The following is a 19,161-nucleotide window of genomic DNA, read 5'->3' on the forward strand; positions in this document are numbered from 1 at the left end:
CAAAGTTAGTAAAAAAACAAGTAATAGACATTTCTTCTCTGCTACCAATCTATGGAAGTAACTCACATGTGTGCCAATGTTGACCACCAAATGCTTTTCCACTTCAGGGCTGGCAAGGCAAAACCAACAAGGTCCTGGAGGCTGAGCTTCATAGGAAAGAAAGCCAACTGTTGTTATGACCCAATCACAACAGATATAATCCTCACCCTATAAAGTTTACCCTTGTAGCTGGCAAGATGGCCTGATAGGTAACAGTGCCTGCCATACAAACCTGACAACTTGAGTTCCACACCCAAACCCACAGTGGAAGGAGAGTTTTCTCACTTCCACATACATGCCACAGCAGGCATGCATGCACACTCACACATCCCAACAACAACAATAATAAAAACTTTAAATAGAGAATTCCCTATTGTTCGTCATTGTCTGATCTATACATACTGCAAAGATTGCAAAGCACTGAATACCCAATGCCTGGCACCATTTTCTATGAAACTAAACCACTATTTGAAGCTTTCTGAACTGATTATCTGCGGGTACATGATCCACATACATACATACATACACATTACATACTGACTAAAAGCAGCATGCAACAGGCAATAGGCTACAATGAGAGAACACTGACCCGGTGGGGGTTGTCAGGCACCCCAATTCTAGTCCCAGCTATGACATCAGCCAGCTACATAAGCATAGGTTTACCTTCCTAAGTTCAGATTCAACTCTTTAAAGTAACAGAGGGAAGAAAGAGGACCTCAGGGGCTGGAGAGATGGCTCAGAGGTTAAGAGCACTGACTGCTCTTCCAGAGGTCCTGAGTTCAATTCCCAGCAACCACATGGTGGCTCACAGCCATCTGTAATGAGATCTGGTGCTCTCTTCTGGCAGGCAGGCAGACATGGAAGGAATGTTGTATATATTATAAATAAATAAATAAACCTTTAAAAAGAAAGAAAGGAAGGAAGAAAGGGAGGGAGGGAGGGAGGGAGAGAGGGAGGGAGGGAGGAGGGAGGGAGGGAGGGAGGAAGGAAGGGGACCTCAACGAAAGCTAGCCTGACCATCCTTCCTCTCAGTTTGATTATTCTATTATTTTATGACTCACATCAGTCTCACGCATCACCATGTTTGACAGACACAAAAAGAGCTTTCTCTATATTTTTATAGGAAGAGTCTCAAACAGCCTCAAAGTCAGGTTGTTTATAGTATTCTGTTTTTACTTTGCTCCTAATAGCTCTGTAAAATTTTTCTTTGTTAGAAGATGCTCTTAGCAATGCCACTTTCCAAACAACCCTCCACCCTCCAAAAAAGTTACTGCTCCCAAAGGAGTCCAAAGTACTTACGAGGCCTGCGTGGCTGCTTGGCCTGAGGAGGCTTGTTATCTTTGCCTGTGGATGACCGTTTCCTTCCCTGCTTTTCATTCAAATCGAAGAAGAATTGACAGGCAGATTCTTCCTGGAACAGCCAATGGGGAAAAGCATGCTATTCAGCTGGCCTTTACACAGTAACAGACCACCAAACAATAAGGAACTTTCCTTCCATTCACACGTTTCCTCTCAGCCCTGCCCTGCCTACTCTGGGGAAGAGAAGTATCTTTCCAATTCTGACGCCTCGATTTCCAGTCCTGTACCCCAGCATCCTTACCCAACCACCAGCACATTTTTGTCCTCTGCAATGCAAGGCATAGAGCAATTCTTCCCCAAATCAGAGCAGTATGAACCCATTGCATTTTCCCCTCTCTCCCAATAATGACACGGAGTTCTAAAATTTCAGACATGAAACAAGTCCGATCCAACTTCAACGAAAGAGACGAGAAGGTCAAAGACCCCATTAGGAGGCAGAAAGTGGTTTTGAGTGAACAGAGAAGTCCAAGAAAGCAGACTGTGCATCCTAACATGAAAACCTGATTGTCCTTGCTTTAGTGGGGGAAAAGCTAATTTCTAAAGTTCTGCTACTGAGAAAGTTCTCTAAAGTTCTCTACTAGAAAATCATTATAGAAATCATAATCTCTGCTACCAATGGACCTTTGCCTGGAAAACTGAGAATAATCAACTTAAGACAAGGAAAAACAATATGAATCAACTTAGGCAAAGGCTCAACACTGAACTGCTAACCTCAAAATACAATTTAAAAATTGAGCTTAATTACAATCTATTAGGATTTTCTAAATATTATCATGATTTGCCAAGAGGAAAATCATTGTAAGTCTAAAACTGAACTTGTTTGGTACATGAAACTGTGATCAGGAAAGGCACACTTGAGGACAACCTGGCCCCGAATCCCAGCCCACAAAAAGAATTCACCTGAGGGGCAGGAATTTGCTTTCCTCCAGCTGCTTCCTTTCCAGACTCTCGGTAAGGATTCTCTGTGACGTCTGGAGGCTGCTTCACCAGTTCTGCTACAGCCATTAGCTTCATCGGAACAATACTGAATGCATAAAGATACTCCAGGGAAGAAAAAGAACATAAAGTTAGGGAAAATACTGTTTGTCTCACTATAATCAACCCAGCTTATGACGACAATTTCACAAAACACCTCCGACATGAATAAAATCATAATCCTGTTTGTGGCTCTGAGAATACACAGAACTGTAGCAAATGCCATCCCGGTGGCCTCTGCCATGACTAATGAGGGCTCACGCAGTAATGAGCAACAAATCAAAGCCCCAGCCTTAAAAAGACTAGGTCCTTCACTAAGGGGAACAATGACAACCTCACTACAAGGCTCAGGGGGACTTGTTTTGTAAGCCTTGAAGACAAACTCTGTTCCTGTCACTGCATCTTTTGTTTATGTGGACAACAGAATCGTGACACTCCCTTTCCATGTTCTTCATGAGCAACCCAACTGGAGAAGGTAAACCTTCCGCCTCTGACACTACACAATTCACACACATGCTGATACATTTCCTTGGGGACTAGCAGCAAACAAGAGAATAAGTCATATATACTTTATAAATCTTGGGCTAATGGCATAAGATAGAAAACTTTAGGCATGAATATATGCTTTGCCTCAACACAATAAGGGAAATAAAAAAACATCATAAGGATACCCTACCTTCCATTTAACTGTATTGGGAAAAACCCGGTACTAATTGGAGTATAGAAAAGGGGAAAAGGAAAACATGCACAGCTGGTAAGGATATAGACTGGAACAAAATTTTGAGACCAATAGCGCTTGTCAAGTTAAAACTGTGCACTTTTGACTCTTAAGACATGCACTGCACTGTGCATCTCTGTGCATCTCTGAGACTGAGAGAGCCTGAATCACAGAGCACTGCTCAGCCTGAAAGGTCAGCTTATAACACTAGTCTACACCTGCCAGGAACGGCTGCAAAGCTTAAAACAGGAAGAGTGAACACGAGGCTACTTACCTTTTAAACACTGTTATAACATGCTATGAAGGCTAGAGAGGAAGGTTATTCTGCCTATTTTATCATTGGACTGCTTTTGATTTTAGCTGTCTCACTCAGCAGTCTAATTTTTAGCATTAGCAAAACATTCCCAGAGAAGCGAAGCATACCACCTACTTTACTGATTTATTTTTTTCCCATCTGCACAATTTTCTAGATTCCAGGTATAACTAATAATTCAAAAACCAAGGAAGGCTTAATACACACACACACACACACACACACACACACACACATACACACATTTCATTTTGTTTGCTGATGCTGTTGTTTTGAGACAGGGTCTTACTTTATAACCTCAGCTGGCCTGGAACTCACTATGTAGACCAGGCTGGCCCCGCACTCACAGTGATCTGTCCGTCACTGCCTCCCAAGTGCTGGAATTAAAGGCGTACACCACTGTACCAAACTTTAAGAATATTCCTGAGATTTTATTATTTCAGCTCAATGAAGCTGCTAGAAACAAGCAAGCATTTCATCTGAGAGCAAACGCACACAGCAACAGAGGCAACCACATGGATGTGGATGGAAAGCAACAGTCTCTTAATTTGCCGTATCCCAGGGCGCCAGGCCCTTCTCCCAGACCTCCTACAAAGCACTCAAGAAAACCTGCCTTTACAAAGGAGTTGCTGAAGCTGCTGGGAACGCCCAGAAGATCTGAAAGCCAAACTAGAGGAAAAACATTTCCCGAGCAGATGATGAAGCATAACCAACAAACACCCAAATCTTTACCTTTTTCTTTTCCAGATTCCCAACATTTGCCAGTGCTATGAAGCGGGTGGCATGCTGTGCACTTTCTTGTAGAACAACATGGTTTCTAAAATGTATATGAAAGATAACAGATCTCAGTCACTCTATTCTATTTTACAGAGCATTAGGTTTCATTATCACATTTTCATACATGAATCTTTATACTTTGCTTTAATTCATGACCTTCCCCTTACCACCTTCCCTGGTTTTCTTCCTTCCCTCAAGTAGCCCCTTCTTTCATGTCATCCTAAGAAAGACTTCAGATAGTGATGAGGGACAGGACAAAGGGAGCCCTTGACTGCTGCCGGTGGGAAAGTGAGTGGTGCAGCATGAGAAGGCCTCTCACAGGCCAGGCAGAGCCACCCTATGACCCTGAAGTGCCACTCGGCTTCCATTCACACGTCCACATCTGCAGTTCCTGCTACACGCTTCACTTGGGATAGCAGAACTACCTGACTGTGCAACAGAAGAGTGGATTTTAAAAACAGTGCACATACACAATGGGATTTCCAACCATAACTAAAGACGAAAGCATGACATTTGCAAGAAAATGGACTGAACTAGAAATCATATGTTAAGAGAAACTACTCAGAAAAATAAATACTATACGTTTTCTCTAAAACCTATGTTTAAAAGTATGAGTTGGATGGTGGTGGCACACACCTTTAATCCAGGACTCAGGAAGCAGGGACTTCCTGATCTCTGTGAGTTCAAGGACAGCCTGATCTACATATTAAGTTTTAGGACAGCCAGGGCTACATAGAGAGACCCTGTCTCAAAAACAATACAAAACAAAAACTAATGAACAAAGAAAAAGAAGAAAACAAACCACCAAAACCAACAACAAGAACAGGACCTACGGATCGACAGTGATTACCCAGCACTGTAATGGTAGACCCCAAACTTCTAAGGTCAGAGTCTAACCTCTTTTATTTCATTAGGAAACAGAGAGAAAATTAATGACTTATGAGGGTGGTGTCTCATGGGAAATGTCCTCCAGACACTCATGTGTTTTTGAACACTTAGTGGAGCTATTTGGGGAACCTTGGGTGGAGGAGCCTTGTTGGAGGAAGTATGTCCCGAGCTTTGAAGGTTTAGAGCCTTGGCCCACTTCCTGGTCTGTCTTTCTCTGCTTCCTATGTGTAGATTAAATGTGATCAGCCAGCTCCCTGCTCCTGCTGCCGTGCGTCCCCTCCCTGGTGTATTCCCCTGGAATTATAAGCTGAAATAAACCCTTTCTTACTAAAGTTGCTTTTGGCCATGAGATTTTACCACAACAACAAAAATGAAGCTAATACAGTCAATCACTTGCTCTGGTGCCTTAGTACTAGAAGGAACCAAGATATATGGCTAAAAGTGAACAAGATGATGGTTCGTTTGTAGAAAAGACCCCTGAGATGTTACTCACCGGTACGGAAGTCTCTCATAATATGATTTTTCCAAAGCAGCAAAATGATACCTTGGTTTCAAGCTTGCGGCAAGTCTGGAGACCAAAGCTGAGCCACACTTTTTGGTATCTACTCCTCCCTAGTAAATAGGAACCTGATTATCAACACAGACTCAGAAATTATGAACAAATACAAAGAAACAAAAAAGCGTTTTGAAATATCTTTCTAATCCATACACAGATGCAAATGTGGACTGCAGGATTTGCAGTGAACTGCATAGCTAAGGGCAATCAAACACATAAAAGTATTGGACTATTACAATTACAGAAGCAGCACAATTGTTGGAAATCAGTGGACACATGGCAAGGCAACCCTCCATGATGACCTCTAAAACACTCACTAAGAGCTCTTTCTGAAGACAGGTCTCTCCCTACAGCCTATAAATTATGTCTCCATAAATATGCTTTTAAGAGTACCTATGTATCTGAGAAAGGCAGGCAGATCTCCGTGAGTCCAAGGCCAGGCTGGTCTACATAGCAGGTTCCAGGACAGCCTGGGTTACACAGAGACTGTCTCAGATAAAACAAAATAGAACAAACAGAAGCTTGCAAATAAAGACATTTTGCTATGGTGGACTTGCTCCTAGAACACTCCTAGCTTTTGTCTGATGCTTTCCTTCTTCAAGTTTTTGCTAAAAGGTGGGTGACTGCCCTTGAACTTAGCTGTAGCATCACAATGATTAGCTAACTATATCGTTTTCTTTCCCATAAAATCTTATATGGGCCAGGCATGGTGACACCTTTAATCCCAGTACTTGAAAGGCAGAGGCAGGTGGATCTCTGTGAGTTTGAGGCCAGCCTGGCTTACACTGTGAGTTCTAGGACAGCGAGAGCTGTTATACAGAGAAACTCTGTCTCAAAAAACAAACAAAACAAAAACAACAAAAAATTTTATATGGTTATTTATAAACTTTGACCAAAGTTCCCCCCCTGCTGATTTTAGCTCTCCCCCAAATAAGGGGCTTCCTTTATAGAAGCAGAGTAACCACAGGTCAGCAGAAGGAGATGTTAGGTTCTCTTCCTTTCACCATCCTCCTGGCTGACTTTTATGGTCATGGATACTTAGTGCTAAGTCAGCAAGGACTGGCACACAAGGCCACCCTGGAACATCACTCAGTGACGAATCTACTGGGAGGGCTTATTCTCAAATTCAGTCTTGCCTTTCCCTCCACTGAGGCTCAGCGGAGCTTCCGACCTTACACACCCTTTCCAGGGCCTCCCTTAGGCCACGTCTATCTGTCATAGCTTGCTGGTAGCAGCCCATTTTCAAGACTGTAAATACTTAGGTAGGTTCCAGGGCATCCCAAGCCAGTGTTGCTACCAGAGATTTCATATTTAGCACCTTGCTCTTCCCATCTGTAGATATTTACATTGCTGACAGAGAGTTACAACGACCCAATTTTACAATATATTTTGATAGCCAAAAACCAATATTTTGGAATGGAAAGGGGTAAGTAAATGCAACTAGAGAGGTGCCAATAGCTATAAATCTTCCCACTGCGAATTAATAAACTTGCAAAATGCATAAAGAAAAAGGTAAAAGGAGGCTACTTTTAGAAAACACAATTTCAAAAACCATTCACTTATAAGTATGATTCAGAAATCTCATCTGTAAATTATATTTTTATGGGATCAACTTCTGTTTTTGTCAGTAGATGTAGCTTTTAGAATCTTGAAAGTGTTCACAAAACACTTCTAGGAAAAAGTACTATGAGTTAAAATATTCAAAATAAAGAGAAAAACTTTAAAGGTCCAACTTAAACCAGTGTAATTTGCTTTAAAATTTTCAACTGAACAAGCACTACTCACAGAAGAATTCCCAAAGTTTCCCACATACTTGGGCCACGGGGACGTGAGCAAGATATCAACACCCTTAAACTGGGATGCCGAACACAGCATTGTTCTCAAAGAAGACACATCCGTGGGACTAAAACTGTAACTTGGGACTGGCTCATCTAAGGACTCTGTCCCACTGAGATAGGCAATCTGCAGTCCTGAGCTTCCAGTGAAGACACCTTTTCGACCTGGGTCCAAAGGAAAATGAATGAGTTTTAGTCAAAACTGTGAAGGAAATGTGCCACTTACTCTCTTCTCTCTCTCCCTATGCTTCCGTCTCCCGGCTCTCCTCCCTTCTACACACCTGAAGGACAGTGACTCCTACAGCCCACCTGGCTCCAAGGGGCCCAGATTGCATGGTTCTGACAATATTCCTATTCCATTAAGTTTGAGCAGCTCTTAAGTGGTGGCTTCTGGTCACTGACTGAAACTGCCAGTGTCTGCACACTGACCTGTCCTCCAGCACCTACCTGCCCCCCCCCCCCCATGACAGCCTCTTAACCGGGCTACTATGATCTCCTTGCTTCCCCTCTCTCTATTTCCTCAACAGTGTGACCCTGTAGGCAGCTTTATTTTTTATCTTTATAGTACCAACTCCCCAAATTTGATACCAATGGATGTTGGAGAGAAAGAACTATCAAATTATACACAGCTGCAGTGTTTCGGGCTATCACAGACCCACCAACAAGATCACTGTTGAAAGAAGTGGCTCAGTGGAATTCGCCTAATAAAATGGTTGGCAAATACAACAGTGTTCTTTATACAAACCAGAAAAACACACTGATGGTGACCAGTCAGCCCTGCATCCATATCGCTAACAAACGAGTTTCACAATGTTTGCTTCACAGCAGCTAAAAACCACTATGCAGAGGACTGGAGAGGGCTCGGCCACGAAGAGTACTTGCTGCTCTCTCAGAGCATGTGGGTGTGGTTCCTAATACCCACATGATAGTACAAAAGTCTCTAATTCTAGTTCCAGATCTCCAAGAACACCAGGCACACACACGGTACACACATACACATATATTATATAGGCAATATACCCAAACACAGAAAATAATAATTAATTCTTATTTTTTTGAGGTGGCTCAAGGAAAGATGTTCTGCAAGTCTAAAAGCGTGAGTCCAATCTTTAGAAGGCACATAAAGGTGAGAGAAGAGAAGCAACTGCAAAGGTGTCCTCTGATTACACTTGCATTAGGCAAATGTATGTACACACACATAACTAATAATGATGAAAAATTTAAAATCAATAGGCATGGGGACTATAGCAACAATTCAGAGGCAGAGCACACACTTAGCAAATGTATGAGACCTGGGTTTAATCTCCAGTAATGCAAATAATAATATAATAAACTTTAAATCATATAAGAAAAAAGTTTCCCTCAACAATCTGACTAAAGGATTTCATGTGACTGGAGAAAGCTGAAATTGCTCCCGTGAGGGCCACATTTGATGCAGGCCTGAAGGCGATGACAAACTGTGGCAGGCTGAAGCGGGGCACGTCTAACAAAGGAAATACAGGAGCTAGAGATACAAGACCAGAAGAAATGTGAAGGACGCGCTTAGAAAGCAGTAACATGAATGATCTAGGACACAGTAAACTAACAGCAGAGGGTGGAGAGGGAACAATAGCAAAACTTGACAGTTGCTTTTATCCTGACACTGAAGAAATGCAGGGGGCTATGAACAGCTTTACCTTAGAATTAGAGAGGCCCTGAACTAGGAAAAGAGACAAAAGGAATGAAAAAGCCCAAGGAGGATCCCTAAAAATTTAAGTAGCCAAAGCCTTAGACTAAAGCCTAGAGTAAAGCTAGTTTGCTAAATCAGCAAGCAAGGTATATGTGCAGCAGCAAGTCCTGAAGGAAAGACGGGATGTGTGCCCCAAGTTCTCCACACAGTGAGCAAGGCACTGACCACTCAGTTGGTGGAGGAAGCGTGCACAGTGCTACAGGAACACAAGATTAGGGGAATAGCAAACTGAGGAGGAAGAAACATCACTGTCCAAAGGGATACAGATGCAGACTTAGAGGGAAAACCTTCCCCAGAGGGAAAAACAAAACCAACGCCTAACTTTGTCGAGCAGTAATGGCAGAAGAATCCAGTCAAAACTTCTCCTGAGACTAATCCCTGGAAATATTTTACTAAATTCATTACCAACAATAAATATTAACTCACCCAGGTAAGTGATGTTTTCAGCTAATTCACACCCATCAGCATCCTGGAAATACTGTACTGTCTCCTGGTTGTTGGCACCAAGCACATATGTCTGAATAGGAGCTAAGAGGGAAACAGACATGGCACCATATGGTTACTGGATCTGCTCTGACGTTCCAGAAATGTTTCCTCATTAGTAAAACAGTCACAACGAGAGTAAAGAGTTCCTTCCGCAGCCATCCACATGCTCACCACTGAGGATTCCTAATCTAACCCTGGTGGCTTGACTACTTACTAAACAATATCACTAGGCTGATGAATTACCATCTTAAAGTACACAGTCAGTGTACTTTTAATAAAATTTTATAATTTTATAAAATTTAATAATATTTTAATAAAAGCACTTGACAGGGCTGGAAAGATGGTTCAACAGTTAAGAGTACTATTTGCTCTTACAAAGGACACGGGTTCAATTCCCAGCACCCATATGGTAGCTTACAACTGTCTGTAACTCTGGTTCCAGATGATTTGGCACCCTCCCACAGATATACATGCAGACAAAACATCAATGTACATAAAAATAAATAAATCTTTTTTTTTTTAAGTGAGCTAAGAAATTGGCTCTCTGGAAATAAAGAAAAAATATTTTTTTAAAAAGCACTTCATGAAAAAGCTCGAAAACAATGAAAGGGCATGCCAGTTCCACTTTTCAATTCTTGACGATCTAAGTGAGTATTCTTTTGATAGAATGAAACTGAACAAAATTCAAAATGTGGGGGAAAAATGGATTACACATATGCATCCTTTTCTGCTCAATGCAGAGTTCGAGAAAGACATACTACTCTTCGTTATTTTTGCTTTGTTTAAACAGTCTAGACATGCAGGCCAAACTGGTCTGTCCCGGATTTATGATACTTCTACCTTAGCCTTTCAAGTGTTAGCACCACGAGCATGCGCCACCAGGGGCAAGAGAGAAACTCTCTGAAAGCAGCTATGCTCGGCAATGCGTGAGAGAAATCTTCAGCAACTAATATGTGAAAAGCAACCCAACAACTACAGCCCCTGACATCTGGTTAGAAATCACACATTAAAGAAAAATAATTTCTGTACCTTTCTTGTTGCCAGTCTTATAATCCTCCCACTCAGCATCTTGGGTAGAGCCAAAGAAATTTCCTACACACAACAGCAGCTAAAATGAGTTTTTTAAAGATATATGAGATTAAAACAATAAATTAAACAGCACATTATTACTGTGATAATCAGTTAACTACTCTACTTAGTAGTCTCAAACCAAGTATTTATTCTTCGATTTATAGAATTTGAAAACATCTTTAAGAACAGTTAACTGATAAACCTATGAATTACCAAACTATGATGCACTGACAATCAAATCTAAGTTGGGGGGGGGGGGAGAGTGGGGAATATGAACTTTGAGAAGGCAGAACTAAAGTGCTTTCCAAAGATTCCCAGCGCCTCTCTGTCCTCCTTCCCTGGAACACACAGTGGTACTGAAACAGACATTTAAAGAATCCCTCTGTGAAATATGAAACTTAAATATTAGACTTCAGAAACGAGGAGCTTAAGAACACCACATCTGCCTCCCACTGTTTTTACCAACCTTTAATGTGATGAACAAATTCTCCCCACGCCCACAATACTCTTCTGTAGTCTAAGGACTCAAAATCTACTTGGCAACCATATACAACATTCATTTCCAGTTCTTTCTCTTGTGAAGCATTTGCACATCTGTTACCTGATTTAATCCATAGCACACACTCATGAAGTAGATCTGTGCTTACCAAACCCACGTGTCAGAACCGCCTGGTTCTGTTCAGTTTGTTTGCTTGGGTTTTGGTACAGTAAGATAGTAACAAGACTGAAATTCAATCAGTGTAAAAAAGTGGACAGTAAATAGCTCTTCTTTTCCCATCAGTCCGTTAGTCCACGTTTACTAAGTTCATATTATAAATAAATAAATAAATTCAACCTAACAACAAAAGGGAGAGTCAACAATGAAATTAACAAAGGATCCCCCACTTTAATGTCTGACTAGAGTAGTAAAGTACCAGTAAGAATGGTCAACTTACGTCAAAATTCCCACTTTTCTTCTGAATTGTTCGAACTCTATTGAATAAAACATCAAACTTTCCTTCAACATCTCCACAAGCCAAACTGCAAACGAGAGATAAACATTATAGCAATTCAGGAACCACAGGACCTGCTAGGCCTGGCACACATGTACTTGTCTTCTGGAACAGAGACGTGGCACAGTCTCGCCAGGTGTCTTCTACTGTTGGCGCATTTCAGCTCTTACTAGCCACCAGGTGGGTCTTCCTGGAGATCTCACCATCACCTCAACTCACCATAGCTAAAATTTACCTCTTCCTTCTTCAAGACTGAGCCAGCTCCTTCTCATTCCCAAGACCTGTGGGTAGGTTTATCACCAACAAGTCCCTTATTTAATCTGAATCCAAGCAAGTCTTTTCTCCAAACACTTTTCCTAAGCATTCTATTCGTACTTCCACCACTGTGCCCACTACACAGCTCTGCTCATCGTTCGGGGAACACAAACTGAACAACTACACTATGCAAAGTTCAACGACACGCTAGAATTACAGCAGGAGGAAGGCTCCTGTAGTCTCAGAGAGTTTAGATAAGGAAGCTCCCATCATAACTGTGTATGGAAGAAGCAATGACGGGAGGTAGCCTAGTGCGAGGGAGCTGGAAGAGGAAAGGACAAGAGCGGAGGAGGATGAGGTGGACTACCCCAAGCTGTCAAGTGACTGGTCCTGAGTTCTGACTTACATAGTTTTTGTTTGTTTGTTGTTTGTTTTCATGTTGGGAGAGGTGTTATATTGGGAAGGGCATACATGTGCCACAGCGCTCATGCGAAGGTCAGAGGAGAACCAGAGAGTTAGTTCTCTCCTCCCACCATGTGTGGCATCAGGGAATGCACTCCAGGCATCAGGGTTGGCAGGAAGTGCTCTACCCACTGAGCCATCTTACCAGCCCTTATTTTCTTAATGTCTTTTGATTCAAAATACTACAGTCTCTATTGTTTTTCAGTATATCTCCCTGGTGTTTATTGTTCCTACCAATGAACACTTTCAAGCAACTTAGTGATATGATTGTACATGCTTCATCAATACTTTTAATAACAGTGAATGATGGTCTAGAGGATCAGTTAGCTACAACCCAAGTGTAGACAAGAACAACGGCTGATGAACACAGGAAGGGAAAAATCAGATGAGAAACTTAAGAGTCTGAACACAAACTAAGGAAAGAAGTAGGAAGGGAAACGAAGGGGAAGTAGGAACGGAAGGAAACAAGGCTGAGCAACCGAGTTTTGATGTGGCAGAAGCAGAATACAATAGCCCGGTTAACTGGTTTGGGATCCAAGGCAGATGCTACAGACCCTCCAGTACCTTTGCTCATTCCACATACCGCCATCACCTTAACGCTCCTTCCTCAGATCTTACAAGGTACCCATTCATTTTCTCATGTCACATACAGCCATTGGTTTAATGCTCCATCCTCAGATCTTATAAGGTACCCATTTCTTGTTGCAAGTTTTCCTCAGGTCCTAGCCTGTCTTTCCAATGCTTTCTTTTAGTTTTCCTAACTGAACTCTCTCCAAACTGCCAACAGATCACTCTCTTCTCTGCTACTCTCTAAGAAAGTTCTCTGTCCTAACAGCCCCTCTGCACTCATCCTCAAAGCCTTTCCCATTCACCAAGGCCGAGTAAATCTCTGGAGCTTTCCTGGTGAGCTGAGATGGGCACTCTTTCTCAAAATCTCAAAATGTGCCATTTCAGAACAAACTCTGCCATAATGATTAAGCAATCTGATTTATTCTCTAAGCACCTCTAGAAATCTTTTCAAGCCGCACTGACTAACAATTCCTGGGAGGTACATTCAATATTCATTATCTGGTGTGAGTCCTTTTACTGTGTTTTCTGATCCCAATGATTTAAGATGGAAATCTGCGACCTTACAGTGAGAGTTCCTCACAACCAAAACACCACCAAGCCCTACTGACTGCACCTGTACAATAAACCATCAATTCCTAAACTTTCCCTCTGCCATCATTCTAACTAATCCTAGCTTCCTCTACTTTGGCTCTGATTGGTTTCCCATCTTTCAAGCAGAATCACTTTCCACAACGAAAACTGGATCACGCTAAGGAGCTTTTAAACATTTCGGTGACTTCTCTGGGATAAAGACAATATTTACCAGAGTTAAATCTTCACGTTCTCAGGAAAGCCTTAATTCCCTCCATTATGTCAAGTATCATCATATATCCTCCAGAACCGTCAACTTTTTCCTACATTTTCCGCATTTGTTGACACCTGTTCAGCTATCAAGGCAGAAACTCATTCGTGCAACGCTTGGCACCATGCATGACACACTACCGCTACTCAGTCATCTTTCTGAATAAAGTCTTGTCTTCACTAACAGACCACGCCACAACAGTACGCCGGGACAGGGGCAACGACTATCCTGTCTGTCAACACCCATCAGTGCACCCGATGTCTCCAAGTATTTGACTAATCAATAAATGGCACGAGGGGAGAAATGAAAGAGAGATGATTCGTAGCAGGCAGGGTAGGCCTAAAGACAGGAAGTCTGGCTCCGCAAGTTTTTATCTCTCCCGGAGAGACTCAGAAGACACTAGGGTGGAAAAAGGACAGAAGGAGCGCAGGAAGCCTCCACTCCGGCTCCCAGCAGCCAAGCGACCTCCCCTCCGTCTTCCCTTCCCAGTGTACGAAGGAACCCCCCGCTTCTACGACAGCCTCTCTCCCCTTTTTCTTTCCCCGCTAGGTTCCTGAGTCTTCCGATGCAAGGTAACTCACAGACGCAGGGGCTGCTGAGCCATCGGTGATTACAGCCGGTACTGAGACAGCCACCCAAAGCTGGGAACACAAACACGCGCTCAAGGTTAGAACGCAGGAGCGCGGAAATATGGCGTCACGCAGATCAGCCAATGAGAAACCACCAATCTACAGTGAGGGCAGAGGGACAAATCTCTATGCGGTTTTGCTTTAAAAGGAAAACTATAGAGACAGTGAAAGGGTTGGACAGACGAAAAACAAATTGGTTTGTTTGTTTGTTTGTTTGTTTGTTTGTTTGTTTGTTTGTTTGTTTTAGAAACATTTGGAAATTAGTGAACTAGTAGTTCTCTCTCTCTCTCTCTCTCTCTCTCTCTCTCTCTCTCTCTCTCTCTCTCTCTCTCTCTCTCTCTCGGGTTCTGGGATCTAAACACTAGATCTCATGAAAGAGCAAGCACTCTTAACAGCAGAGACATTTCTCCAACCCTAAATAGATTTGTTTTGTTTTGTCGTTATTATTTTTGTGTTTGTGTTTGTGTGTGTGTGTGTTTGCATAGGTGGGCACACGTTTGTGTGCATACAGGTGCCTGTGGAGGCCAGAGGCCAAGTCAAGAGTCTTCCTCCTTTCCTCCCACCTCTTATTTTGCCCAAAGGATCCCTAACTCTGTATTCTGAACCATGGGCCCTCGAGCTTGCCCAGACTTACATGGGCACTAGGGATCCAAACTCTAGTCGGTATGTTTATTGTGATAAAGGTGATCTAGACGTCGCCGAAGCCCCCTTTTTAACACAATAGAATAACAATCATCACCTCAATTCAATGTGTCAGCTTTGCCAAAGTTGCTGTCTTACTCACTTCTCTCCATGTAACCATGCAGTTTCACTGTCACTGAGTTTTTAAAAAGTGAAGTGCAGACCTCAGTATGCACCTCAGAAATAAAATATCCTCCCTTAAGTGACCTTAATATTAGCACACTAATGAAGATGAAAGTTAATTCAGCAACAAGACCTAGCAAACATGGATATTTAGGGGTTCTCCACAATTACTTTCATAGATGGGGGTCTATTTTCATTTGGGAATTAAGCAATTCCTTAACATTTTCATTTGATCCTATTTGCTTTCTTTTTTCAGTACATTGATTTTTCTGAAGATCCAGACCAATTAGTGTTATGCCCAAATCCGTGGGGTCCCCACAAAAGCCAACAAAGGAGACCGAGTTCCATATGTAAAAGCAAAGAGCCTTTATTATAATCAAGTTTGCAAACTCGATCTCTCCACAAATCCAATGTATTGGAATAACCAGAGAGCCCCGAGCTCAATTAGAACTGGGTTTACACAGTAGTAAAGGTGGGTGTGAGGGGTCTCTGAGGTTCAGGACCCCTGATTGGCTGACATTTGTCTACGGGTGTCCCGGTGAAGTGCACTGGCAGGTGATCCTATGTACAGTGGTTGGCAGGTCAGGCATTTCCTTTGAATGGTCTGCTCTTGGCTGGGGGTTGGGTAACCTCAGCTTGTGGTGTTTTCCTGCTACCAGGTATTGCTTCAGGGTAAACTACTGAGACTCAGGCCTCTCGTTTAAATTTATTGATGGCTGAGTCCCAGGTGATAATGGTTGGGTGACCTGCCCAGACTTAGATTATCATGGCTGGCCCCCACAAGTAGCAACAGGGTAATAAGGGTATGGAAACAACCGTCCTGACAAGTGAGAGACACCCAAGTAACTAGAAATTAAATAGATTAAGAAAGAATATCAAATCTCTGCTTTTCTCACAATACCTGCAATGCTTTTGGTCCAGGGGTGGGGGGGAGGTAAGAGGCTAAAGGAGTTCCCACAGCACGTAGTAAAGTATAAAAACTTACCTGAGAAACTCTGTATTATTGTTGCAATTGCTGTTCCTGTAGGTTCAAATCTATTCTGAAAGTGAAAATTATCCATAGGAATGAAAGGTAGCCGAAGACAGATTAACACATTCTCAGTGTAGGTAGGAATAACAAACGGATTTGTTTTTGAAGCAGGGCCCTTGTATATATAAAAATTCTAGTGGATGGTGGTGGTGCACACCATTAATCCAGCACTTGGGAGGCAAAGGCAGACAGATCTCTGTGAATTCGAGGCCAGCCTGGTCTACAACTGCTAGTTCCAAGTTCCAGGACAGCTAGGAATGTTACACAGAGAAACCCTGTCTCCAAAAAAAGAAAGAAAGAAAGAAAGAAAGAAAGAAAGAAAGAAAGAAAGAAAGAAAGAAAGAAAGAAAGGAAGGAAGAAAGAAAGAAAGAGAAAAGAAATGAAAAGAAAAAATTTTAGTTTTCTAGTTTTGGGGGCTGGACAGATGGCTCTATGGTTAAGAGCACTTTTGCTTTTGCAAAGGATCTGGGTTCCATTCCCAGCACTCACATGTTGGTTCATTGCCATTGATAACTCCACTTCCAGGGGATTCAGCACGCTCCTCTGATCTCCAAAGGCACCAGACATACATGTGATGCACATACATACATGCAGACAAAACATACATCCACATCCATCTTTTCTTAAATAAAGGGGCCCATTATAGATCAGAGAAGGAAGGATAGGGCAGCAGTGATGCACACTTTTAATCCCAGCACTCGGGAGGCAGAGGCAGGGGGATCTCTGTGAGTTTGAGGCCAACCTGGTCTGCAAGAGCTAGCTCCAGGACAGCTAAGACTGTTATACAGAGAAACCCTGTCTCAGAAAAAAAGGCATAGTTTATCATATGTACTCACTCATAAGTGGCTTTTAGACATAAAGCAAAGGTAAACCAGCCTACAATTCATAATCCCAGAGAACCTAGACAACAATGAGGACCCTACTAGAGACAGACATGGATCTAATCTACATGGGAAGTAGAAAAAGACAAGATCTCCTGAGTAAATTGGGAGCATGGGGACCATGAGAGATAGTAGAAGGGGAGGGGAGAAAATGGAAGGGGAGCGGAGAAAAATACATAGCTTAATAAAAACAATTTTTAAAAAGAAGTAAGGATAAATGATGATGGTCTAGAGCAGTCAGGAGAGGTGGAAAGAGAAATAATCTCTCTTAGGGTCTCAGTCACTGTTCTATTGCTGCTGTGAAGAGACACCATGGCAAGGACAACATTTAGTTGGGGTTTGCTTATGGTTTTAGAGGTTTAGTCCATTATCATCATGGCAGCAGGCATGGCAGACATGTGCTGAAAAAGTAGTTGAGAACTAGATATTGATCCGCAGGCAGAGAAAGACGCTGGGCTTGCCCTGGGATTCTGAAACCTCAAGCCTATCTCTAGTGACACACTTCCTCCAAGGCCACACCCCATAGCCCTTCTAATCCTTTCAAACAGACCACTCCCCAATGACTAAACATTCAAATATATGAGCCTCTGGGGGCCATTCTTATTCAAACTACCACACTTGGGAATGACACTGAGAATATCGGGAACCTTGCTAGCTAATAGCATGCTACTATAGATAAGTTTACATTTCTTCCCGATGGAACTGTTTCTTTATTAACCACTATCATCTGATATCTTTAGGCAATTGAGTCCCCCCAAATTTCCCTCCCACAACAGGCGCAAGTAGGAAATATGTCACAAAACACTTTACTATATGAATGCTACTCCCTCCCCTCCCCATTTAACACATAGACACTGTCTTAGTTAGGGTTCCTATTGCTGTGAAGAGACACATGACCACAGCAACTCTTACAAAGGAAAACAATTACCTGTGGCTGGTTTACAGTTTCAGAGGTTGAGTTCATTAATGTCATGGCAGGAAACATGGTGGCACACATGGTGCTTCTCCAGACACGGAGCTGGAGGAGCTGAGAGCTCTACATCTGGATACACAGGCAGCAGATGGAGACTGTGGCCCGTACTGAGCATAACTTGAGAATATAAGACCTCAAAGCTCACCCCTACTGTAGTGATATTTCATTTGTATTTTAATTAAAAGTAAAGTTTGCCTAAATATCAGAGAGTAAAACAACCTTACAGACCAGGCAGTGGTGACAAACACCTTTAGTCCCAGTAGCCACACTAGTTTGCTATAGAAACTGTGGTAGTGGTGCATGCACACCTTTAATCCCAGCCCTAGAGAGGAATATAAGATGGGGGGAGAGCTCTCAGACACGGTCTCATTTTGAAGATACCTGGAGGCAGGATGGCCATTTCAGACTGAGGTAGAGGTAAGAGCCAGTAGCTGGCTGGTTTGCTTTTCTGACCTTCAAGTTGAACCCCTCTGGGTTTTTATTAATAGTGATATATCCCTATAGAGACATACTTCCTCCAAGACCACACCTCCTAATAATAGTGCTACTCCCTATGGGCCAAGCATTCAAACACATGAGTCTATGGGGGCCGTTCCTATTCAAACCATCACAGGAACACATACACATCGTGTCTACCACATTTCCAAGATGGAACAGATGTCAAGAGTGTCATCTTACCCACACATCTGAATCAAGTAAAAACTGAGCCTTGTGGTACAGAACAATGAGCTCAGCTTCTGGGGAGACTGAAGCAGGAGAGTCAAAAATTTAAAACCTATTGGATACCTCAAAGCAGGGGTTCTTAGCCTTCCTAATGCTGTGACCCTTTATTACGATTCCTCATGTGTGGTGACTCCAACCACACAATTATTTCATTGCTACTTCATAACTGTAATTTTGCTACTATTATGAATTGTAATATAAATATTTGATATGCAGAATATCTGATATGTGACCCCAGAGGGAGCCAGTGACCC

At 42.4% G+C, this 19,161-nt stretch overlaps 1 protein-coding gene across 4 annotated transcripts in view; it reads right to left on the reverse strand.

Annotated features, from left to right (window-relative positions):
• Cwf19l1 (CWF19 like cell cycle control factor 1) overlaps positions 1–19,161 on the reverse strand; it is a 299,806-nt gene that overhangs the window by 8,838 nt on the left and 271,807 nt on the right. The window contains exons 1-10 of one of the 4 annotated variants that reach the window (XM_075974181.1): positions 14,448–14,558; positions 11,682–11,766; positions 10,705–10,767; positions 9,616–9,717; positions 7,411–7,625; positions 5,563–5,681; positions 4,137–4,221; positions 2,299–2,439; positions 1,339–1,450; positions 67–146 (exon numbers count right to left, since the gene is read on the reverse strand). In XM_075974181.1, coding sequence (XP_075830296.1) covers positions 67–146; positions 1,339–1,450; positions 2,299–2,439; positions 4,137–4,221; positions 5,563–5,681; positions 7,411–7,500 — 627 coding nt within the window. In that variant the 5' untranslated portion in view covers positions 7,501–7,625; positions 9,616–9,717; positions 10,705–10,767; positions 11,682–11,766; positions 14,448–14,558. Of the gene's footprint in view, positions 1–66; positions 147–1,338; positions 1,451–2,298; positions 2,440–4,136; positions 4,222–5,562; positions 5,682–7,410; positions 7,626–9,615; positions 9,718–10,704; positions 10,784–11,681; positions 11,767–14,447; positions 14,559–19,161 lie in introns of those variants that run through there. The other 3 variants (XM_075974180.1, XM_075974182.1, XM_075974183.1) reach the window with 3 other exon arrangements.

Source organism: Microtus pennsylvanicus, chromosome 5 (genome assembly GCF_037038515.1).
Source record: "Microtus pennsylvanicus isolate mMicPen1 chromosome 5, mMicPen1.hap1, whole genome shotgun sequence".
Taxonomy (NCBI): Eukaryota; Metazoa; Chordata; class Mammalia; order Rodentia; family Cricetidae; genus Microtus; species Microtus pennsylvanicus.